At 26.8% G+C, this 26,043-nt stretch overlaps 2 protein-coding genes and 1 non-coding gene across 3 annotated transcripts in view; 1 reads left to right on the top strand and 2 right to left on the bottom strand.

Annotated features, from left to right (window-relative positions):
- Positions 1-837: 837 nt before the first annotated feature.
- On the bottom strand, positions 838-17,658 carry LOC111627443. Its single transcript, XM_023371009.1, has 8 exons — positions 17,502-17,658; positions 11,971-12,152; positions 10,911-11,093; positions 10,666-10,803; positions 10,400-10,589; positions 8,132-8,223; positions 5,920-6,030; positions 838-2,646 (listed from the first exon to the last, which is right to left on the bottom strand). Exons 1-8 carry the CDS (start codon positions 17,626-17,628, stop codon positions 2,389-2,391), a joined length of 1,281 nt encoding a protein of 426 aa, XP_023226777.1. The 5' UTR covers positions 17,629-17,658; the 3' UTR covers positions 838-2,388.
- LOC111627454 lies at positions 3,054-3,159 on the bottom strand. Its single transcript, XR_002757009.1, has one exon. It is a non-coding gene; the product is annotated as a U6 spliceosomal RNA (small nuclear RNA).
- Positions 17,659-17,670: 12 nt separating the features above from the next.
- Positions 17,671-26,043, top strand: part of LOC111627433 (V-type proton ATPase subunit C-like) — a 55,196-nt gene continuing 46,823 nt past the window's right edge. Inside the window, exon 1 of the mRNA XM_023371001.1 lies at positions 17,671-17,803. The gene's annotated coding sequence lies outside the window, so the exon portion shown is untranslated. The remainder of the gene's footprint in view (positions 17,804-26,043) is intronic.

The raw sequence follows: 26,043 nt of genomic DNA on the forward strand, positions 1-26,043 counted from the left end.
AAATAATGGTGCATCAGAAAACAAATACAATCCAATCTAGATTAAAACTAACAATGTTTTCAAAAAATTTATGGGCATTTATTATTATGTACTAACAAAAATTTCAAAAAATATATGTAATGCACATATAATAACATTTTAAAATATATATTTTAATGCTTGTAAAATTCATGCATGAAAAATAAATTTAAATTTTTTTTCAATTTTCTATCAGTATTATTTTAAAAAGTAATCAAAATTAATACAGCCATCAAGAAAAGCCATTGCACTACTAAAATTAGAATTTACAATCAAAGCATTTTTTAAAAAATAATTAATTAATTATGGAAATTTTCAAAACATATTTCTATTATTAATAATTTATTTATATTTAATACAAATAACAAATTTCATAAATGTTTATTCAAGTGAAATAATAATTTAATGGATTTCTATTAAATATTCTTAATGGAAAAAAATCATTCTCCAATCTGTGAATAAATAATTCTGAGAAAAAGCAATTTCTATTAATTTAAAATCTTAAAAATATTTTTCAATTGGTATCTTACAAATACAGAAACTATTTTCACAAGGACAAAAATAGTTTAAATAAGAAAAATGTAAAAATAAAAATTTTGTTAGAGTTTATTGTTTATTTGAATAGTTAATTTCAAACTCAAGAAAAACATTTCAAATAAAAAAAAAATCTAAAAATTTTAATTTTGTAGAATATACAACAATAAATCAAAATCAATCTTAAAGTACACAGACATTTCAAATTTGACTATTTATTAAAGTTCTATTTTAAAACACTTTTTTAAAAAGTGTTTTAAAAATAACCATTATTATTTATCTCCTGTTTTGCATTAAACTTTTAATGTTTCTCATTCAACTTTCAGAATAAACATATATTAAAATTATATCTAAAACATTAAAGTGATGTAATGAGTTTTTAAAATTTGTAGAGTTTAAAGTTATTCAACATTTTGGTTTTGTTTAAAAGTAGTGTTATTTTGATAATGTAATTTGTTTCCTTATGCACAGAATGATAGTCACAAAGAAAAACATTGTTTTGAGATTTTAAAACACAACCATTAGACAATTAAGCAAAATATGTTAGTGAATGCATTTGAGTATGTCCTATTTTTCATAAATTTCATCATCAAGAATCAATTTTTACAGAGCATAAACAAAAAATTATCATTATTATTTTTTTGTAAAAATAATTCCTCATAATATGTTTGAAAATAATGAATTTCTTATAATTTTTGCTAATTCTTTAATATTGCAAAACTGTGCTTTTCTTTTTATGATTATTTTTGGCATGTAACAGGTTTATTTGTATGAATAATGATCTTGAGTGAGAATACAGTGCTATTTTTTAAATGGTATAATTTGACATTCATTACATATTTTTTAAAATTTTTTGAATTCACAATTTCTTTGCCAAAATATTATCTAATTTAAAAATTTAATTTCTTAATCACAAATTTTTATTAAATTTAAATAAATAAAGTTATTAAATTTTACATGTAAATATATCAATACAATGTACTGTAGATTCTGCTTATTGTAATCACTTTGGGACTAGCCTATATCGATAAAAGTTATCAAGAAGTGGGGTAAATAAATAAAGCTATAATTAGTGGAAATTCTAGTTTTATTAAGTCTGATATTAGAAAAACATGTTAGAATTAAAAAAGATACTATTAATTAATAAGCCTTTAAGTTATAAGTTATCCAATATATAACGGAAGTAAGAAATTCAGCAATTTAAACTACTATACTGCATGCAAATAATGATTAAATATTAATAGTTAATATTTAACATACTATAACACAGATAACTGATAACACTCTTGCATATCAGCACATATTGAAGGAAATAGTAGGAAACAACAGCTTAAAAAATGCCTATTTACCTGAAGATAATGATAACTGTAACCAAAATGTTGCTTACAAAAGCATAGTTTTATAAGCATATTTTAGTTTTATATGTCTTGGGACATGGTAATTTTGATATTAATTAAATAACTGACTAACAATATCTGATTCAATAAGCAGAATTTACTTTATATAAGACTGATTTATCTCAAAATTCTTATTTATATTTTTCATAATATATATTAAATATATTGTGGTGTACACTAAATTATTTATACAATAAATTTGTATAATAATAAATGTGGTTTGCTTATATTATAATTATACACCATACAATGATGAAAATGTAAAAAATATATAACTAAAAACATTATTCTTACAATTAAAAGGATAAAAAATTACTCATATCGATCTGAGTATTGTATTATTAGTAAAACAACAAAAATATATGTTTTAACACTATACTAACTTCAATAATAGCTACTTTGTAAAAACATTTGGAAGTGTTATACAAGTTTGGAAGTATTATAATGATCTATTATTATTACTTAGCTCTCCATTATAAACAACTTCTTTCGTATCTGCATAAAGAACAGCTAGCTGCTTACAAACTTCAGTTGGGATTTCTTTTGGGAATAAACATATTTCATTTTCAGTAGTGGATACTGCTTTGAAAGATACTTCAAATAAATTTTTCTTGCAATTACTAGCTTGAGATCCAACATATATGTATTGATGAAGATGATTCTCTCCACCATCAACAAAAAATATCTGCTTGTCATCCTAGAAAATTTGTATTAAACAGAATTTAATAGAATTTCAAAAAAAATTTTGTAATGATTAATAATAGTATATTAAAGTAAGTACAGAAATTTTAAAAATTTTTATACAATTTATTATCCAGGTTCACTTTTTCTGGATCTAGACTTTCTCTTGATTAAAAAGAGAGCCTGAATGATCCACAACTGTTTTGTATAAAAAAATTAAGTTTTTAAATATGATTTTTAAAAATCAAGTAATATGCATTCATACAAAATATCTTTGCACAAACAGAATTTTAGAAGATAGAAAGTATTCGGAATAGTTTCAGTTTAAATTCTCATTGCCAAACAATTGCTGTAATGTATTGGATTATTGCTATTAATAATAATGTTTTAAGTAATTTGTTACTAGAAATAGACATTAGATACCATCTCTTATTAAATTTGCGATTTTTGCGTGTCATCCTTGCGCAGGGGCCATGCTAATCTTCTCTGTATCGTTCCAATTTTAGAATATGTATGACCGAAGTTGTACATCTCTTATTAAATTTAACAATTTTAATAAATTAATATTTAATAAATAAATTTAGAATATTCTAGAATAAAAGAGTCAGCCCAGTGTGGAATTCAAATTTGCAACTCAAATTTGCAACTCCCACTTACTATGTGGATGCATTGCCAGTTTTGCTACCCAGACCCCCAAAGTGATTCTTCACTTCCAGACATACTTAATATTAGGTATAACCATCAATGTATACACTATGTTGGGGTAAAGCGATAGCAGGATGAGAGCCAGATTGGATTATTGTAAGGCTGTGGGCATAGGAGTCATCCTCAGTCAGCACTGTGAGCAACCATGGATGGCTATATCTAAGACTAAATATGTCTGGAAATGGAGAATCACTTGCGGTCTGAGTAATGTAACTGGCAACACATCTGCACAGTAAGCAGGAGTTGCGGGTATGAGTCCTACCCTGGACCAATTCTTTTCTTCCAGAATATTCTAAATTATTTATATTTAAAAAGAGATGGCATATAACAAATTACTTAAAATTTAATTATTAATAGTATCCAAAAAATATTACGGCAATTGTTTGTCCATATTAGGTTTTGAGATGTTTATACATGTATTAAATTCTCATATGCCATGCAAGAATCAAAACAACCATAATAATTCATATATAACAATTGGCATCATTTGAGAAAATGTATGAATTACTTTAATGGTTTAATTATTTGAACTAGAATAAATCAAGTAAATATATGTTTTGTAAATTCACTGGATCCTCAGAAATGATCTTAGGAAATGCAAAAATCAGAAATTTCTGTAAGTGGCACTAATAATTAAATAATTTTTAATGTGAAATGAGTTACGAGGTCTGTTCAAAAAGTATCGGATCTTTTTTTTTCCGCATAAACCAATGATGTGCGAGAGGCCTCCTTCGGTGGAGTTGTGGAGGGGGACAGTCATGCACAGCCCTGAATTTTTTCCCGCCTGCAGGAAGCGTCAGTCGTTGGCAATCGGCCTATGAGTGAGGTCATGTAGTGCGCTCTCGTCGGATTCCACTAAGCTGGAAAATGACTGAACAACGTGAGCAGCGATATTACATCAAACTTTGCCAAAAACCTTGGCGATACCTGAGCGTAAACCATTCGCAAGATTCAGCAGGCTTTCGGGGACGATCCTCGAGGCCAAAAAAAGCACGGCAGGTCCGCAGCAATATCAAAGGTCATGTTGACAGTTTTTTCAACTCTCATGGGGTGGTGTGTCGTGAGTACGCACCACAAGGCCAAGCCATCGCAAAGGAGTACTACCAGAAGGTCCTTCGTCGTCTTTCCGATACAGTGCGACGCAAACGACCGGATCTGTGGTCAATCAAAACTTGGTAGCTCCATCGTGATAACGCATCCGCCCATTCTGCGCATCTGATTCGGGCTTTCGTCGCCAAACACAATACTCCTGTGGTTCGTCACGCTCCGTACTCTCTCCACATGGCTCCGTGTGACCTTTGGCTATTTCTCAAGCTGAAAATGCCGCTAAAAGGAACCCAAATTTAGTCGAGAGAAGACATCATGCGAAATGCGACGGACCGGCTGATAACCATTCCAAAAGATGCGTTCCAGCAGTGTTTCCAGCAATGGCAGGAACGCTGGGAGAAGTGTATACATTACCAAGGAGACTACTTTGAAGGGGATTAGGGTTTTGTACCTCAAAGTCAATAAATTTATTTTTGCCGACCAAAGGTCCGATACTTTTTGAACACACCATGTATGTAATTTTTGAAGAACTGATTAATACTTTATGAATTTATAATGTGCTGTCATTCATCAAAAATAAGAACAATGAATTCTAGGATTAAGAAAATTGCAATCCTGTAATGCCAACATTGAATAATCTCTCCAGGACTGCAATTCCTAATCTTTATTTTATTTTACATAATTTATTTTAATTGTACATAAGTAATGTAATTGTGTTGAAACAGATTTATACATCTGTTATTTTTAAAATTCTAACTAGAATATAACAATATGTCCTTATATTTTTTTCATATAAAACTGATTCATATTAACTTTTAATTTTTAGTTTATTAATAATGCATATAATCCTGAATTTAAATTAATAAAAAATGCATTAAATTTTCTATTACTTTACTTAAAATTTTATGTAATTATTTTTATAAATATCATTGAATTATTTGGTAGACATTTTCTCAAATGATTAATTTGATTACTACATAGAATACAGTAATACCCCAAACTTACGCGATAGGTGGGACCGAGCGATAACCGTGTAACTCGAATTTGCGTAAGTCAGGGTATAATTTCGCAATTTGTGTAAAATCCAAGTTGGATGTAAGCTAATAAATGTTCTCATTAATCTTATCTTGTCTTTTGATTCGTTCACGGTTACAAGAAATCACCACATAGAGCCTCTTGAGTCTCCGTAGATATAACAAACACAAAATAAATTGTAGCTATGTGTCAATTCCGCGCGACATGTCCCAACATTTAAGCTGAACAATAGTGTGGGGGGGGAGTAATCAAGAATTGCGTGGCGCTCAAACAAAAGACAAATCGACGAGATTTGAAAATCGCGTAACTCCGAGTTCGCGTAAGTCGGGGTAGCGTAAGTCAAGGTATTACTGTACTCAATTCTGAATTAACATTGGTATTTCAAAAAAAAAAAAAGAAGTGCAATCATTAGTATGACAATAAGAATTATAAAAATATAATTAAATGTTGTTATAAAAAATCTTTTATTGAATTAAATATTTAAACTTTAAAGTATTCTTACTTTCTCTTGTAATTTTTCAAACACAGAATAATCTTTGAGATCCACTACAAATGACTCAATAGATACTCTTGAATTTTTAATATGTTCATTTAGAGCTAGAAATAAATCCTCCTAAAGTATAAACGATATAAATTTTATCAATACATTATCATATTGCATCAATTATTATGATAAACATACTAATGATATCATAATAATTATAACATTGCATATAAGCAATTGTTTATTTTATTAAAATGTATATAATTACAATGGAATTGATTTGTTGACACATTAAAATAATCAACAACAAATTATCTTGTATTACAAGACAATGTGTTAATTAAAAGCAAACATTTGAACAAGCTTATTTATAGGAACTCCTGAAACAAGTATTTATGTTAAAATATCTTTTTCTCTAATATATTTAACCTATCTTTAATAACTTCCATTAATAAACTTCTTATTTTGCCTATCATTTTAAATTATACAAATTCAGACAATTCTCCATTTTAGTAGTTTCTTAGAATTATAAATGCTTTTTATATAATCATTTAATATAAATCTGAATCATCTTAGTTGTTAAAACTTATCTTGTGAGAGTCAATGCAATCTGCATTAAAAATTTATACATTTTTTAATAATGTGTATGAGATATTCATGACTATAATAAATTTTCATACTTATTTTCACATTGTTTTCCTAATTAATTGTACTATTCAAAAAATAATTACAATATATCTTATAAGATATCAATGGCAAAATTTAAAAGTGAATAAGTAGATTTTTGAAAATACTATAACAATATGTGCATTTTATATCTGCAATAGATATAAAGCATATAATTAAGTATAGGTTTATATATATATTGTGTCAATTTTATATTTATTCAATATACTAATCAGTTTATATTTGCAAAAATAAAATAGATTAAAAAACTTTGTGTGTATAGTACATCATGTTTTTTGTAATTACTTTAAATTAAAACATAATACATTTAAATTTTTAGTAATATCTTATAGTAGTTTTTGTGTAAAACTATTTATAAAACATTTTTTACAGATAATAACATTGTTTTAAATTATTTTATTTCTTGTTTTTGATGACAAAACTTGAGTTTGTCAGATTTATAATGGATATTTCTGTTATATAACTTGGTGCAGGTTACAGAAAGAGAAATAATATATATCTGCAACATAAAATTGATATATCTATAGTTAGATTTAAAACAGTTTGATCATTATTTGCCAAGAAACTATGAAAAATAATTACAATGAACATTTACTGTTCAGAATTGAAAATACTAAACAAATGAAAATTTATCACTCTCACTACAAACAAGAAATACTTATAAATTGTATTTTGTATTTTAAAATAAATTATTTTATAATTTAATATAACTTACTTGAAAGGAAAACAAAATACTTACCAAAGAAGCATTTGATATATTCATCAATGTATTTGCATGAATTAATTCCATTCGATATTTTTCTAGATCTATTGATGATATATCATCTCCTTCTATTTACAAAAACAGAATTCATAAATAAAAAAAATTAAACAAATAATAATAATGAAAAATCTTAAAAATTTGTCAATTCATTAGAGTGTCTTAATTATCTGAAATATGTATATTTTGGGAAGAAGTTAACAAATTTTTGTCTATTAATAAATCAAAGTGATTATAAATATTTTTGTATTTTTAACACTAACACATGAAATGAAGTTTTAACAATAATTCAGATTATTGATCTTGTTTTTGCATTTTTTCATTAACAGCAANAATTAAAACATAATACATTTAAATTTTTAGTAATATCTTATAGTAGTTTTTGTGTAAAACTATTTATAAAACATTTTTTACAGATAATAACATTGTTTTAAATTATTTTATTTCTTGTTTTTGATGACAAAACTTGAGTTTGTCAGATTTATAATGGATATTTCTGTTATATAACTTGGTGCAGGTTACAGAAAGAGAAATAATATATATCTGCAACATAAAATTGATATATCTATAGTTAGATTTAAAACAGTTTGATCATTATTTGCCAAGAAACTATGAAAAATAATTACAATGAACATTTACTGTTCAGAATTGAAAATACTAAACAAATGAAAATTTATCACTCTCACTACAAACAAGAAATACTTATAAATTGTATTTTGTATTTTAAAATAAATTATTTTATAATTTAATATAACTTACTTGAAAGGAAAACAAAATACTTACCAAAGAAGCATTTGATATATTCATCAATGTATTTGCATGAATTAATTCCATTCGATATTTTTCTAGATCTATTGATGATATATCATCTCCTTCTATTTACAAAAACAGAATTCATAAATAAAAAAAATTAAACAAATAATAATAATGAAAAATCTTAAAAATTTGTCAATTCATTAGAGTGTCTTAATTATCTGAAATATGTATATTTTGGGAAGAAGTTAACAAATTTTTGTCTATTAATAAATCAAAGTGATTATAAATATTTTTGTATTTTTAACACTAACACATGAAATGAAGTTTTAACAATAATTCAGATTATTGATCTTGTTTTTGCATTTTTTCATTAACAGCAAATTATTAATTCATAAGGTAAACAAGAAAGTTTCCTCATTTTTCAAAGTATAAAAATATCACAAAAATACAAAAGGAAAAGTTCTTGCTTTCATTTACTTTCTATCGTTCATGTCAGTGACGGTCCAAAAACAGAACTTTCGTGTACAGATATGACCTTTTCTTTGAGGCTCTGCCTCTACAATATAATGCAAATGGAAACACTGATGTAAACGAGAGAGAGAAAACAAAAAAACTTTTTCCTTGCATATTTTTATATTATTTTTAAAAATTAAATACCGTCAGCAAGGTTTTAAATATTTACTTTATAAAGTTTACTCATTTATCTATCTTATTCTTCTACAGCTGATTTGACATGTATGTTTACAATTCTATCTCTCAAATACCATACTTGGATAAATCGAATAATTTTTATTAAATTAATGAAAAGTGCAAATGAATTTTATTTTATCACATAATATTTTAAATTTATTATTAAATAACAATCTTGCAACAGTTTACACAAACATATTATTAGCAATTATTACTAATAATCTGATGAAAAATCATAAAAATCAATAAATTCCATTATAAGATAATTACTGGAAATAATATATAAACTTAAATCATTATTTGTTATATTTTGTGTTGAACTTCTGTTGTTTCTGAAGAAATGAATATTAAAAAATTTTTCATAACAATTCTTGTAAATAACTATATTTTAAATTTAAAAAAATCTGTAGTATTGAAATATTTATGTTGTTAACTCTATGAAAACGTTTAAATTTTATATTTAAAAATATGATTTTATTGTTTTTGTTGGTAATATCCAAATAATAATTTCAAAGCTTAAATTATTAATTTTGTAAAATAAAAAAATAATATTTTAAATCATTTAAAATCTTTCACTCTTTTTCATATTAATGACTATCTAATTATCATATTACATCAGAGATTTATGTCCTATTTTCATCATTTATGTGATGTTATGACTATTACAAAAAGAATAATTCTCTTTTAATAAAATATTTACTAGAATATGCTTTTTATAAGATAAAATTTAGAAAATTTTAAAATTAAATTCATTATAAATGAAAATCACTTATAAATGAATATATTTGATAATTCTGAGAGAAATTTCATATACTTCATCTATGATATCTTTTTTTTTATTATTGGTAATAATATTGGAAATTATATTTTGTGGAGAAAAAATAAATTTTCAAAAAATTTTCCTATAAAAAATTCAGAAAGAAATTAATACTTTGGCTTGTTTGCACAGGACACTAATGCATATTAGATTATAAGACCATGCTTAATTTATATTATGGACAGAAAATATCCACAATTTAGTCAGTATGAGTAATACTGACTAAACTGTGGAATGTGTGACTAAAGGANCTTTTGAGAGTAGGTTCTTATGTTATATCGCCACCAGAGGGGAAAAAATGTTTCCGCTGCCTGGTATAAAGGTGCACGCTGTGACGACTTGTGCATATGTTCTGCACTTTTATTCATGGTTTTGACTTCATTGAGTGACAGACATGCCTCTACGACGCATTCGACAGCCTTACACTCAGTTAAGTGAGTTTAAGAGAGGTCGCATTGTTGGATTGAGAGGAAGATGGTCATACTGCCGGATTGGCCGCCATCTGAACCGTTCTGATAGAACTGTTAGGATGTGTTATGAGCAGTGGGTAAGTAGGGGTACACACGAACGGCAAACAAGTTCCGGACGCTATCGACATAATTAGATATTTTTTTGGTTCTGTAATTTCAATTACTACAGTAACAATAACTAGTGGAACAGGATCTTTAATTATCTGAACAATTTAATTCTGAAGCCCTCCATTGATAGAAGTGCTTTAGAATTAAATTGTTCAGTTAATCAAAAACCTAAAATGCATAGTTTCTTAAATTATAAATAATACAACTTACTAAAAATAAATAAAATCACTGTATTTATTGCCATTTTATTTTTGAATCCCATACTAAAGAAAAACTCAGAAATTCTAGACCAAATGAGATCAGCTACTCCACAAGATACATTAACAGTCGCTAATCTTTCTGATTCTTCAAAGTATCTCAAAAATTCTTTTACACTGGAAGAATATTCTTCATATCGTTTCTAGAATAATTTAAAATAAAACATTAAAAAATTCTCAAATAAATGTCTTTATTTATTAAAATAAAAGAATTAATACTTTAGTCTTTGTAAAATCTTTCTCATCACTCTGTCCTCCTTTCTGCATATGATTTGGATTCTTTGCTACAGCAGTAGAAATATTTTCTACCATTGTTTCTTCAGATTGTGCCAGATTAAGAGCGAACATACAAGGCCACTAAATTAAACATGTTTATTTATAAATTAATAATCAAAAAATCTTTCATGTAAGATCATGAATATATATTAACAATATTTTATTTAAAACAAAACAAAATCAAATACCTCTTTTTCAAATTGTTCCATTTCTTTATTGCAATCTTTTATGAATGTAGATACTTGTAATATAGCTCTTAAATTAGGTACTAAATCAATTAAATAATATTTGCAACCTTCTTCTGTTGCTTGTTGCAATTCTTCTGAGATCTTTTCTAATACCCATTGTAAAGTCAAAATTTTAGGTCTCTTCTATTGAACAATAAAAATGCTAAGTTTAAATGCTATATTAAGAATTTAAAACTATGAAATAAAATATCTAAATCTTATCAAAAATGATATAAAATAAAGAATAAAATCATTATTATATATTTAAATCAGAAATTTACAACTTTTATTATTTTCAAGTATGTTATATTTTTCTTAAATACCAATTTTATTCAAATAATAGATGCAACCACAATTTAAAACTACATATTTTTTCTGTGTTACTATTCTGTGTTTTCTCTGGTTACCATTCAAGAGCAGTTATTTCCTTTATTAATAATGGACCTCAAGCATGTATATACAAAATATTTAAATACTTATTCATGAAAGCTTTATTTTTAAAGCAAATTATACTTGAAATAGCAACTGGTATCTTTCTTTATAACAAGTGTTACTTTCTACATATCAGTAATAAGCAAATACTTAAAAAACTACACCTCTGTATATTGTACATTTTACATATTTACAAAGTTTGTTTGATAAATAAATAAATATAGTACATAGGTACTGCAATTTACAGTAATTAATTTTACATTTCTCTAAGTTTTCAGAAATCCTTGAATAATATATGCAGCTATTATTTAAAGGTAGTTATTATTTCAAGCTTTACAGAAGATATGCAGTTATTATTCAAATAAAACTGATAATATTTATTCATAAAACCTAAGTTATGGACATGATTCTCTAAGTTATTTGGATTGAAAAATACTATGCTAAAAATACATTACTTTCAGTTTATAATATATTAAATATATATTTTGACAAATTTAAATTTAATGAAAAACAAAGTTCATTATTCATTTTTTGTTGAAAAAAAAATTATTTTTTCACATGGTTTAATGAAAAATATACAACATTTTACCCTTAATAATTGCTCAAAATCCTTAGCTGATCCCATATATTTGTTTAATTCACTTTCTTCAGATTCGGAATTAATTTTTTCCATTAGTTTTAGTCTTATAATATTTTCAGCATTAATAACATGAAAGCCATAGCCTTGTACTAAATCATTAACAATTCTGCCTTTTCTTGAGCCAGGTCCACCTAAACAATACAATTAATTAATTTAAAAATGTAATAATAATCACAAAAGATTAAAAAAAAACTAAAAATAAATTTATCTAATAAGTTTTTATATTTCTTCTTTTATAAGTAATTAATAAACTGGATAAAACACTGAGTGTAACATGAAACTAATATGATGATGATAACATTTATATTATCATTATATTATTTATATTTCATTAATATCTAAATGTACAAAATTAAGAAACTAAGATTTAAAACAGATTTATAATGGAAATAAAAAATATCATTTAGAACAACTATAAAAGTATTAATTGCCTTTGTCATTGACAATCTTCAAAATAACTTGAGATTAAATAATACTAAACCAATTGAATATTATATCTTGTTAATTTAAAAATAACTTAAAGTTTATTACTTTATACAGTGGAATACTTTATATCTGGCTCAAATGGGACTGGGCCCAATCCAGATGACCAAATATCCAGAAAATTTGTTAACAACATAAATAACACAGTTTAAATGTACAGTACATTATGTTTATTTATTGCACATAATATTGTTGTAAAAGTGTATATAAACAGTATAAAGCAAAAGACATATTTACATACAGTATAAATTCTTTGTTTTCTATCAGTTGGTACAATATACATACATAAGTTTCCTGACCATAATACACATACATAAGAATTTATATTATATTGCAATTTGATAAAATAATACATTATTAATAATTAGTTAATAATATTGAAGTATATATCTTTTGCATCCATTAAAATGAATAAAAGTTCTTACAGGTTATATCTAATATTATAGTCTTGAGTAATATAAGATGTGATTTTATCAAAAAATACAAGGTGAAGAACCTAGTCCCCAAATTCTGCTTTTAATATTTTTTATTATTATATTTATTATTATATATATATTTATTTATATTGATGTTGTTAATGTGTATTATATTTATTATTATATATATATATTTATTTTATATTGATGTTGTTAATGTGTGCTACAAATTTCTAAATTCATTGCCTTCCTTTCATCTTTGAGAACATGTAAAGACAATAACAATGCCCTAAAGCAATTAAATAAACTCTGCAATGGCAAATTCAAAATAATACCAGATATGCTGAAGTGTCAATAGGAAACTGATGAAGGTTAGTGCAACCTGCATCAGTTTCCTATTGACTTTTCAACATCATAATGCAGCAGTGTAGGCTATCCACATGCATAAGAATGTCTCTTTAACAAGTACAATGTGTTTTCCTTTTGGAGGTGTTTCTCAAATCCAAATCATATGCATGATGCATAGTGCGATTTCCTCCCACATTTCCCAATTTGTCATCATCTGACTTCTTCATATGAGGTTATCTAAAAGAACACACATGCAGAAATAATATAAGAGACCTGTAATCCTTGTAAACAAATATTACTGCTACCATCAATAACATTTCTCCAGTCGCACTAAGATGTGTGGCTACAAACATATCTCACTGCATGCATTTGTAGGAACATGGAGGGACACTTCTAACATCCTCTGCAATAATATTTTCAAAGTCTAAGAAATCAAGAAGCATAACTATGATATATAAATGTTTTTATTTGCATTAAAAAACTCACCACAATTTTGTGAAATCAGTTTGGAGAATTTTGGCTCACTTTGTATACATAGAATGAAATGTTATTTCACTTCATTCTATAAATAAACAAATATATTGCTATAAGCCTAACAATACTTAAACAATCAAACAATCCATTTCATCCCACTTCATTTCATTAGTAAGCAACATTAGAAATAGCATTAATTATTTAATTATTAATTAAAGCATTAGTTATAAAACTACTATGCTAAATACATTTATAACCAGGGCCAATGAAAGGGTTAGGAAGTTGGATTTAAATCCTGGGACAAGGCTGGAATCTATATAATAATATTTTAATTATTATTAAATATAATTAAAAGTCTAGAAAATCAATTTATGTAATTTCAAGCATAAAAAGTGAAAAAATAGAATGTTATATACCAAGAATATCATGTCAGAAAGAATAGTCCTGGGCCTTAGTCCCAGAGTTCATGATCATCCTCCATGGCCCTGTTTATAACCATTGTAATTATAATTAAAAAGTGAAATCTATAATGAATTTGAAGAAATTCTCAAAAATATTTGTTAAGGTGAAAGTATTTTGTAATGAATAATGTATATAAATTATTATTATCAAGTAAGTTAAATAGCTAAAGTGAAGTCCAAATAGGAAAGAAAATGTTATATACAGTATGATACTAACATCTTTTTTAAATTTCTTTCATTTAAATGAAGCAGTTTAGTTCTATATTCATCAATTTAATTTACATCTAAAATCATTTGTTTTGGTTTCCTATACTAAGAAGAGCAAACTACATTTCCCTCCCCTGGATGTCATCACACCCTTGCAACTTTAATTTAATTTTGTTATTTATCTTATACTTCACTTAAGAAAGTGAAGTATAAAAAGATAAATAACAAAATTAAAAGAAACTTAAACAACCATACATACACTTGTGTCTATAACAACTTGTTCCTCTTTTAAGAGTGCCTTCTTTTTTATCAAACCCATTTGTAATCTCATCCAGTTCTGGTGTAACTTTTAACCAATCATGAACTCATGATTGGTTAAAAGATTGAAAGTTCATGAGTTCATGATTGGTTCAATCCAGGATTTTGATTTTATATACATTTTTCAGATAATGAAAGTTTGTTATAAATATGTTCATACAATTGAAAGTTTTTGTTGTAGATTTCAATGGAGGTTGGATTGAAGAAAATCTAAAAGTTTGTTATTCTGAAAAGTTCATTATTACAAAATTTGTTATAATAAAATCCTACTGTAATATGATAAATACATTTATTATAGCAGTGTTTTTTTAAAAAAAAACAAAAAATCTAGAAGAGTCTAATAGTTTTTCAAAATAATAACACAAGTTAATAAGTCCTTATTAACAAATTATTAAATTTGTTTAGAAATTTCTGGGTTGAAAAACCTATAAAATCTAATATGATACACTTTGTAATACATTTATTTCATAAAAAATTAGTTTGCAAAATGAATACAATACTATATTCTAAATAAACTGATTCAATATTTCCAGAAATTTTACGTTTTTCATATATATTATTATTATTCATTGTGTATATGCTCTTAACTTAGACTTTGTAGTAGGAAATTTGATTCCGTAGAAAAAGAATAATTTATACAAAATACAGTAATGCATTGTAATGATAAAAGTAATATTAGTATAATTGATTAATGTCAATTTTATTTAATTATTCAATTTTTTATAAAATGGCTAATTTCTCATTTAAAATTTTTAAATTTATAACAAAAGTTTGCATTGTTGGAGATCACTCTAAATATCAATTTTCCTAAGCACTTTTGAGCAACCAATGCATTTAGTTGATTTAGCTACTGATGTGATTTATATATCAGAGAACACACAAGTAAGTCAGCTTCGTAGATAAGTTACTTAATATATTTTTTTTAAAAAATAAACAAATTTAAGTATTATTCCATTATGATTTGTCCCTTATATACACGATATGAGGTTTAATATTAAAAATTAAAACTTCATTATGTTATAATTGATTTTGATGTACAGGTGTACACTGCTTAACAACCTTCCACTTAACAACAAACTACATATACAACACCCGTCTCATAAGATTATGTTAGAGCTGAAAAATTCATAATCACCTATACTTTTTCTATGTTTAGGTACTGTACATAGATACTTACTGTATTAAAATTGTGTTACATATAGCTTATATCAAGGTTCTTCATCTCTATTGTTTCATGGACCTTTTTTTAATCAGATGGTCACAGACCCCTTCTCAGAATAATGTTATTAAACACATACAATAAAATTACAAAAGAAACCAGTTATATAGAAATACATTAATTAAATACTATCACTTAAAACTGGTCATACTTGAATTAAAACACTAAAATCTATAATCCAGCAATTTTTATAAAAAGTGCAAGTGTTTCTGCCCATGTTGAAACGTTTGTACATTTTATAAAAATTGCTGGATTATAAATTTTAATGTTTTAATACATTTATTAAAATAAAAAACATATGACGTAGTAATATATGTGCTTCTTTGTTAATACAATAATGAACAATTTCACCCAATAACACAAAATTAAGAAAATAAGTTGATTTTTGCCCTTTCAACCCACAAACCTCTAAACACTTTCTATAATCATCTGGTTAAAAGGTATTTATATGGCTTATATTAATAGTAAACTATATCATATAAATTTTTCTAAGTAGGCTCTATGATTTTTTGTTTAATGACAAAATTGATTAACAAAATATTTCTCAGAATGTAGTATCTCTATTGTTAAATGACACATACCTGTATTGATAAAACCATGCAGAAAAATTAATAATAGTATTCTAGTTATGAAATTTTGATAGAAACCATAATTCAAATAACTTTATATTAGATGACTAATATTGCATTAAACACTTTATAGTCCTTTACAGATCTTTCTGTAAATGTAAAAATCTGAATTAAACCTATGATAACTTGTATAAATCTTTGAACTTTAGACAGATGTTAATATACTGTTCCATTAATAAACGAGAAAATACCGAATATCCAGGAAATCAAGCCAACATTCATTATAAAGAAAATTTACATAATTTGCATCCATTTATATTCTGTATTCTTTATTCCATAAATATATGGTGGAAAAATTTTGGAAAGAGAGAAGAAAACTATACCGAATAGAAAATTTAAAGAAATTGATCAGAAAGGCATAAATGCATCTCCAAACGAAGCAGTCGGGACCTTATCAGAGTCATAGATCATGCCCATCGGTAGGACAAATAGCCATCCCCGATTTTTGGAGACCGTCCCATTTTTCATGCTTTTAATATATGATTGTAAAATCAATCTTTGAACAGAACGATTTTATGAATTTATTTATGGAGCAATAAATAAATTTTAGAAAGTAACCAAAGTTCAATAAATTTTAGACCCAATTTCACTGACTCTAAAATATGTTCCCAGTTGGATTGTAAATGTTACAGTCAGCCTCCCACAGGAACAAAAAAAAAACCAGAGCTGCATTTGTTCCATTAGAAAGAAGCACGTGAATCACTTTCTTCTCTAATTCACTTTAAGGAGCCGTGTGCTGAATACCGGCCTCATCAATGAAGCAAGAGGATCACCTCGTGATGATGATGATGATGATGATGATGATTAATCATTCTGTTTAACAATTTATTTTCTCATTAATCATCTAACATATGTAAAGAATTTTATATAATTAAGTAATACTATTACATAACTAGGAATTTTAATTAGTATAATTGAGAATTACCGAAGACGAAGACGATCTTGTAAGGGAAACTGTTAGGCTTCACCCTGTTACCAATTTGAATGTTCACTTCCGGCAAAACATCCTTCAAACGATGATTGCGGTTCTTTTTCGTTATAACGCACCCCATTATCGCATTCAGGAAGTAAACTTTCTTCGATATTTTATATTCATTCTCTTCGTGTCATCCCTCGGTATCTTCCTAATCTTCATTTTTCCGCTAAAATAATACACATTCAATGACGTCACAATCGAGCACACTGCTCAAACACATGCGCCTTAGAACATCACGTGACGATAAATAGGTGAGAGAGTGTTTTGCTTATAAGAATTTTATTTTGACTAAAATTACTTAATTTAAGGTTATTTTTTAAGTAAAATATAAGCGTAATGAATGTATTTGCCTTCGGAATTATACATGTTTCCATTATTTGAGTTTAAATTGTATATTAAGACATTAACATTGGTTAAGGTGATTTTGTCGTTTTAAGATTTATCTTTGATTATTTTTTTAATTAATTAATTTATTTATATAAAAATATGCAAGATAATTCATTTACAACTATTTAATAATCGTTTACAGTAATCACGTGTAATAAATAAATCAATTTCAATTTAAAGAAGCTTAAAAATATATTCAAATCGAAATTGATTGATTTATTTATTACACGTGATTGTAATATACTTAATTATACAATTATATGTTTAGCTTTTCAGTTTTTCTTACTGTAAAACGAAAACAGAAATTTCATAATGCATAATATTCAAGTTAATCACATGAGTAAGCTGGGTACTTGTACTGTACAGTTTATGGGACGTTGCTCTGTGTGATGTTGAGTGCTTAATGTGATAGTAAATGTACGACATTTTTTCATATTTTCTGCGTTATGTATGTTTATGTTAAAAGTAATTAGAAATATGCTCTAAAAATAATCAGATTTATATGGAAGAAAGATGGCAGGACCTTTAATTTAACTCTGCTTCAGACACAGAGCCCAAAATTCAATCTTTTATATAAAAAAACAACTTAAATAATGAGGCATAAATTAAATGGTTTTAAAATTGATAAAGTATTTGTTTTTATTTGTTTAATTGATTTATTCATATATTTTTATGGTTTGTTGGAGAGGGGTGGGGCATGCACATTTGTGTCTGATTCAGACTCCATCTCTTCTATTTGGCCTTGGAAATAGTAATATACTAAATACATACTGTATAAAAGAGTTTTGAAATTATTATATTTTAATTAAAAATAAAAACTATAAATTTNAAATATTTTTTATCAGAAGATAAAATAGCTGTTGTAGTTACTCTTTTGAATTAATTAATATACTTTTAACTAAAGAACACTAATATTTTTGACACAGTTAATAGGTCATATTCAGGCAAGAACAGTTGAAAGTAGAATCATTCAACTTTCAACTGGAAAAAAGAAATGTTGAATGATTCAGTGGAAATGATTCCACATTCCCACTGTCCACAACTGAAGATGGCCTACTAACCAGGTTGACAATGTTAGCAGTCCTTAAGCTTTACCACTATTAAAGGTTCATTCATTTATTTATTAGAAGGGTTTTATTTCTTCAATTTTCAGTTATATTTCAATCATTTTTAGAATTAATTTCCATATTAATTATTGAATTTCATGAATTTCAAAATTCTTCAGAATTTTGTTTTTATATTATTTGGTTCCTAAACAAATTCAATTTGTTAATCTTTTTCTTACAACAGGATCAAAAATATTAAGAAATTTTTTTATATAAAAAGTAGTTTTTGATAATTTCAAAACTCAATCATTTAGTAAATCATTTTTGTGTAATTAAATATTTTATGTATTAACTATTAGATGCCTATTTTATTTTTGTAAGCAACAAAACAATTTGATAACTGGTATATATTAAGCTGACTGATGCATATATAACTGATGTTTTTTTTTCTTTTTTTGGTTGCAATTTGAAAAAATTGTGGACCTGTAAATTCCCACTGTAGACCATCCTCCATCTGTCTTTCCTTAATCTTGAGAACGGAGTTAGATAGATGAAAGACGAGACCAGATATGAAAACCTTAGGGGCTGGAGGTCCCAATTAACTATATAAGAACTTCTGATGTAAACTGAAAGTCATGTTATTTAAATTCAAAAATTTTCCTCTGAAAGCATTTAATAAAATTGCAGCCTGGCATTGTGAAATGTCACAATAAATAATTGCTTGTTGAATTTAATTTGTGAATAACTTTTTAAATAAAATAACACATTATAATCAGATAATTTAACCTATTAATATTTCTTCCTTTAAGAGAAATATTAAGAGATGATCAACTAAAATGTGATTGAAAATTAAATAACATGGAAATTAAAACAAAAATTTTGAAGTTTAATAAATATTGAGTATCTCAAATTTGAAAAAGAAACTAATGAATAGATTTAAGAAAGAATCCAGTTCTGAAAGTTATCAAAATATAAATTAATTTATCGATATTTGTATAATTGTTCACTTTAGAAATATTTGTTGATAAACTCTGTACAACATGCAAAATTACTTGTATATGTATTTAAAACTTATACAGTTATTTATAGGATATGCCATAGATATTTTCTTATGCTGATTCAAAATATGACACTTTTTGTTCTTTTTTTCCTGATTTGTTTTGTTTTGTTCCTTTTTTAAAATAAATTAAATAAATTGATTTAATTAAATTGTTGGGGATATTGATAAAAGAAAAGATTACTGCTCTATAAATGGGCTAACAGTCTTCTCAATCAATTATTGTAATTTTATTTTTTTTCTGAATTAATAAATTTATTTCAAAAATTATTAACTAACAAATTTCATTAATACCATTTTATTTATACCTTTATTATTATATGATATAATTAAAAATATGCATTTTGTGTTCTATATACTTAATTTTTATACTCTTATCTTTTCATTGTTTTCTAAATATCATATTTTATGAATCCTAGATAATACAGTAAAAAATAATTTAAAAAATTAAACAAAACGGTAATTTCATGGATTTAGAATTTAATTATAAAAAAATATTGAAATGATAAAGTTAAGTTTGAAATATTATATATCAAAATATAAATAATCTAACATTATTATAAAAATAGGCTTGTTTTAATTTTTGATATTAATCTTGGTTTAATTTTTGAGAATAATGAGAACTATTGAGATTATTGATCTCAGTTTAAACTAAATTTAAACTACAGTAGTACAGTAGAGCCTCGATTATCCGACTCAATTGGGGACTGGGTTGGTCGGATAATTGAAAAGTCGGATAACCGAAAAGTATGAAAAATCCATTATTAGTGTAGTATATTATTATATCCCATGTAATTAGTATATTAGTATATCGCTATTAACCTACTTTGCGTTGAATTTTCATCAATGTTAAGCCTAACAAAAATTTTTTAAAATAATAATCGTTGCTATTGTATCATTAAAAATTAGAAAATTAAGCCTCGTTTAAATACTGGCTCCCTTTCATGGTCAAATGAGTGTTGCCAGCTAAAACACGTAAAAATAATATTAAAGTAGCCAAGACGTAGCCAAATATTGTAGCGCCACATCACTAGCGGACATTTGAAATTTGCCGACTAGGACGATCGGTTAACCGAGGTGTCGGTTAATCAGGGGTCGGATAATCGAGGCTCTACTGTAGTTTAGATGTAGACAGTTGGATCAAGAACTAGTTAATAAATCAATATTTTGTCCACAGTATTTGGAATGTTTAGTACATACACATTATGTACTTAATTACAATCTTCACTATGAGACTCATCTATATTACTACAAACTAAATAAATTTCATATTAAATACAAAAATCAAATTATTCTTCTATATCCAAATATTTGCATATATTCTATGGAAACCCTCAAAATTCTAATGACCACTTTTTTTTATACTGTCAAGAACTTCAAGAACAGAAAAGAACTATTTTGTGACATTCAACAAATTTATTATTCATTATCATCTATATATAAATCATATAAACATCGTATTTACTCGCATATAAGACGAGGTTTTCATCCATTTTTCACTGCCTCAAAAACCTAGATTGTCCTATATGTGTGAGTGAAGGATTGCTTTTGTATAATTTTTGTAAACTGTGTATTTGCATTTTTTACCAGATACTCACCTTCTGGTGTTTAAAAATAAAAATATTTTATCTGGGTTGTTTGAATCGTTCTTGTTTATTGTCAGGTGTAAAGATGAATAGCAATAGGAGAAACAAAGCTTTTGAATTGAATTCTAAAATTACATGGGAGCCCAATATAAGTTTTAATTCATTTCCACGTGAAAACAGCATAAGTGTAATCAATGAAGAGTGAATTTGACTGTTAAGACAATTGGCAAAAAGATTCCCAATTGTCCAGCTTTATGTGAACAAATTATGTTGTAAATTTTACAAGATTTTTTTCTTAAAGTTTAAAATGCCAGTAATTTTGCAGGACAATGTGTGCATTTACATTCATTTGATATTTTACTTGTGATCAAATGAAATAAAATTAGAATTGTATTAATAAATCTGATTTTCTTTATTTTGATCTTTAAAGTCACATGTCATCCTATATATGAGATCATTTTATATTTGAGTAAATATGGTATGGGAAATTTGTTAAATTAGTATTTAAACATCTCAATTGTGACTAAAATATTTGTATTTTGTTACTTAAGCATATTACATATATATATATAGGTTAAACTTGTTAAATTAATATTTAATTATTGTAACTTCAATCAAAAGATCTGTAAATTTTTTTTTCAATTGTAAAAGTGTTTTTTCACATATTTGTAAAAAATGTTTTCTTTTGTTATCCCTAGATAGAAGTGATAACCCTAAATAGGTAAAATTGATTGATTGAAAATATAAATAGTGTTTGACTATAATTTGCATACTAATGCAAATATTCAAAAAAAGAAAAGCTTCTAACTTAAATTTTAATTTTAATTCAGAATAATCTGGAAGAAAATATTGACCCAGAGCAGGACTTGAACCCACAACTCCTGCTTACCATGCAAACATGTTGCCAGTTTATTCATTAAATCTTTGCTTTTAGGAGTACTAATTACTTAACTAATTCATATATAACTAGTATGGTTAAATATGAAAAGATTGGATTGAGATCTGGGTAATGTAACTGGTAATGCATCTGCACAGTAAGCAGTAGTTGCAGGTTCAAGTTTCACTCTGGACCAATCTTTTTTCCAGATTATTTTAATCTAAATAAAAAATTAAATTTACTTCTAATTATTAAATTAGCTTTGTTATAGCCTATTAAATAATTCAGCAGTTCATTTGGTATATCTAATAGAATTGGGTTTGTGTTGTTCAAAAATGTTTTTTCATATCGTTATGCAAAAGTTTTTCAAAAAGTTCTTCAATGACAAACAGATTGTGAATAAGATCTTTGTTCTTCTTCAAAAGATTCAGAAGTTGACAACAAAAATGTGTTTAGCTAACATAGTGCATGCATTGAATGATAATGATTATCTGTATTTTGTGTAGATGAATGTAAATTTTTATATAAGATGTATGCAGAGAGCTATGGACTATGTTCACTGGCACCCCTCACATTTACAATATTTTCTGCGGTATACAGTTCTTGTTGTATCTAAAAGCTTCTTTTTTAGTGCAGAACCAGTTTTCTCAAAGTTCTTATTCCATATTATAATAGCATGTCTGGATAGTACAGGATTATTTCGATGGATGTTGAACTGACAGTGAAATAACCATTGAGTGGCCACAATACAATCATTGTTTTTATAACATGCTTTAATAGTGAACACACTTTGTGCACCTGTCCACTAGTTTATGATTACTGAAACCTATACTCTTGATAACATAGTGTCTGTGAGCAAGGTACACCACCTCATGAGTGCCCAGAAAAAATTGACTTTCTAAACTTTACTATTTCTCTGGCTCACCCTGTATATATAAAGAAGGAAAAGGACTACAGACTAATATGTTATTTTTGTTAAATTCTATAATATATTCTGTGTTGATTTTATAAATTGGCATTTTTTTAAAAAAAATCTGAGATTTCTTTTTATTTTGGAATATTTAGCAAGTGTAATAAACAAAATTGATTTGAATTAGTGAGGATGAATTATATTCTTATTCTGTTCTTCAAATAAATGGATTTGAAATTGTTCAATTTTTTTTATTTTTAATTTTACTTGAAGAAGCATTAAAAGAAAAAATAGTTATATTTTAAGTATTAGTCTTCCTGTATATTTTATATAACAATTGTTCTAATACTGAATTTTTTGCATGTTAAATTTGGTTATCAACATCAATATGCATGATTTGCCTTTATTTTTATTCTGTTGCTTTAATTTTACACATCTGAAATATATTAATACACTAGTTAAAAATGTCAGACTTGTACAATAATTGTTTGATGGAATTATAGATTTCTAAAAAATAATGAATAAACTCCAGTTTATTATACTATAAAGCACTAGTAAAAAAAATTTGAGATTATATAGTGAAAGATTATCTATATTTAATTATTGTATTTATTATGTTACCACTTTTGTGAATGCACAGCTAGATCTACCCAAAACACAAACAAGTTTCTGGATGATTCAAAATTTTGTTTGTGTAAGATGCTGACTTTTAGGGGGGAGCCTAGGGACTGATCGCATGTGGGTGGTGATGCTGGAGGCAAAGATGACATGTTCTTACAACAAAACCATTTATTAAGGCAAATAAGAGTCTTACAAGTAAGTTGGTTGAGAGTTCCTTAACAAAAAACTATTCTAGTGTCCATCCAAGTCCGTGCTGTTGGTTGGCTTGGATTCGTATCTGTCAAAGTCAGAGAGCATTGGATGCATTGGGATTATCCTGAGTAGAAGTGACACAGATTTATTGTGCTAAATTCTTGAGGAGAACTCTCCTCTGACCCTGTGATTTGGGGTTTTTATAGGATTTTCCTTCAAATCTCACCTGTTTGATTGGTTCTGTGTCCCTTTTCCTCTCCCCAATTGGTCATTCTCTTGTCTCCAGGTGAAAGCAAAGACCAATTCAAGTCACGAGAAAGGTCTGCACCAGGAGAGTTTCCTCTGGCACTCTTCATTGACTCGGACTGAGAGGTGTTGATGGAGCTTTGAAGCCTGTATTTGTATTTTACTCTGTTATAGTCTTTTTCCCAAACATTTTAGAACTTAAACGATTTCCCAGATGTTCTTGTTGTTCGAAAAATGGTAGACTATCTACACCGGTGTACTGTAGCACAACCACGTATCTATAAAACTTTTACCGGTGTGCGTTTCATCACATTTGAACCGCATTCCGTTAGGAGCTTGTTTCCTGAAGAAGAACCGTAACGATTCGAAAACGTTTGTAATGAAATTGTAGAGTGTGATGAAACGCGCATCGATAAAAGATTATAGATATGTGGTTGTGTTCTTGTTGTTGTTTACCCCTAACGTGTTAGAGCCTAAATGACCTAACAGATGTCCTTTTGGTTATTAACCCCCTTTCCTTGATTGTTTAAACCCCAATGCTGCCTTGACAAAGCTCCATCTCTCTCTCAGCTGACATTCCCTTATGTCGTTTATATTTGCATCTGTTTATTTTGATATAAATATGTAGTTTTCCTTCTGGTTTCTGTTTTAAATCACTAACATGATCTCTTGGTTTGATTTGTCAACCAAAATTTCCCATCTTAGGAATTTTATAATTAATTTTGATTTCAAAGAATCTTCAAATACCGGATTAATATAAAAATAACCACTTAATAAAACCAATAACCGGTATTAAATAATCGTAAAATGAACTGCAAACGTTTTCGGTTCCTTCCCTAGGACCTTTCTCAGCAGCGATTCGTCTTTAGAATAAATATGAACGAAGACCAGTAAATAGCGATATTCGAAAAATTATTCTTCCGAACAACATTTCAAAAGTCAAAATTCAACGTTAATGTGAATCACGTGCATTCCCGAATTCCGTAAATAAATTCAATAAAAAATAAAAATAAAAAATGTTTGGTTTAAAAATTCCTATGCACGATGTTTACACCCTATTTATGAAACGTATTATTAATGCGTATCTTCTTTCTGTAGTAGGGCCTGCCATGCAAGGGATAGGGTAATTTCATCCCTCGAGTTAATAGGTTCAGACGTGTTGTATGCCTTGCAGATCTCCATTTGTTCCAACCATTTGATGTGATCCGTAAATTTAGTGGTAATGAGGAGTTTGGCGTTATCAAAGTCTACCGAAATTTCCGGGTCCGAAGCATACGTGGATAACGAAGTAGTAGCCCTGTTGTGGATGATGTCACTTCTGTGTTCCGCCCATCGGACACCAATCGAACGCTTAGTAGCACCAATGTAGATAAGTTGTCTCTCAAATCTGTGGTCCACGAGGGGAACAGCGTATACCCCTGGCAGCTTATCCTCCTTAGGTTTATCTTTTTCATTGCGTAAAAGCTTAAACATAGACGGACATCTTCTGAACGACAGTCGTAATCCTTGTTTTTTAGCGATTTTTTGGTATAAGGATACGAGGAAGGGGTTGTATGTGACTATTGTGAT

This window comes from Centruroides sculpturatus, unplaced genomic scaffold (assembly GCF_000671375.1).
Source record: "Centruroides sculpturatus isolate CEXI.00-Female unplaced genomic scaffold, Cexi_2.0 scaffold281, whole genome shotgun sequence".
NCBI lineage: Eukaryota > Metazoa > Arthropoda > Arachnida > Scorpiones > Buthidae > Centruroides > Centruroides sculpturatus.

Coding starts and splice junctions, on each gene's coding strand:
- LOC111627443 (XM_023371009.1), bottom strand. CDS start 17,628: ATGGGGTGCGTTATAACGAAAAAGAACCGCAATCATCGTTTGAAGGAT. Junction 6,031..8,131: donor ATATATCAAATGCTTCTTTG/GTAAGTATTTTG, acceptor TTTATACTTTAG/GAGGATTTATTTCTAGCTCT. Junction 2,647..5,919: donor TTGAAAAATTACAAGAGAAA/GTAAGAATACTT, acceptor CAAATTTTCTAG/GATGACAAGCAGATATTTTT.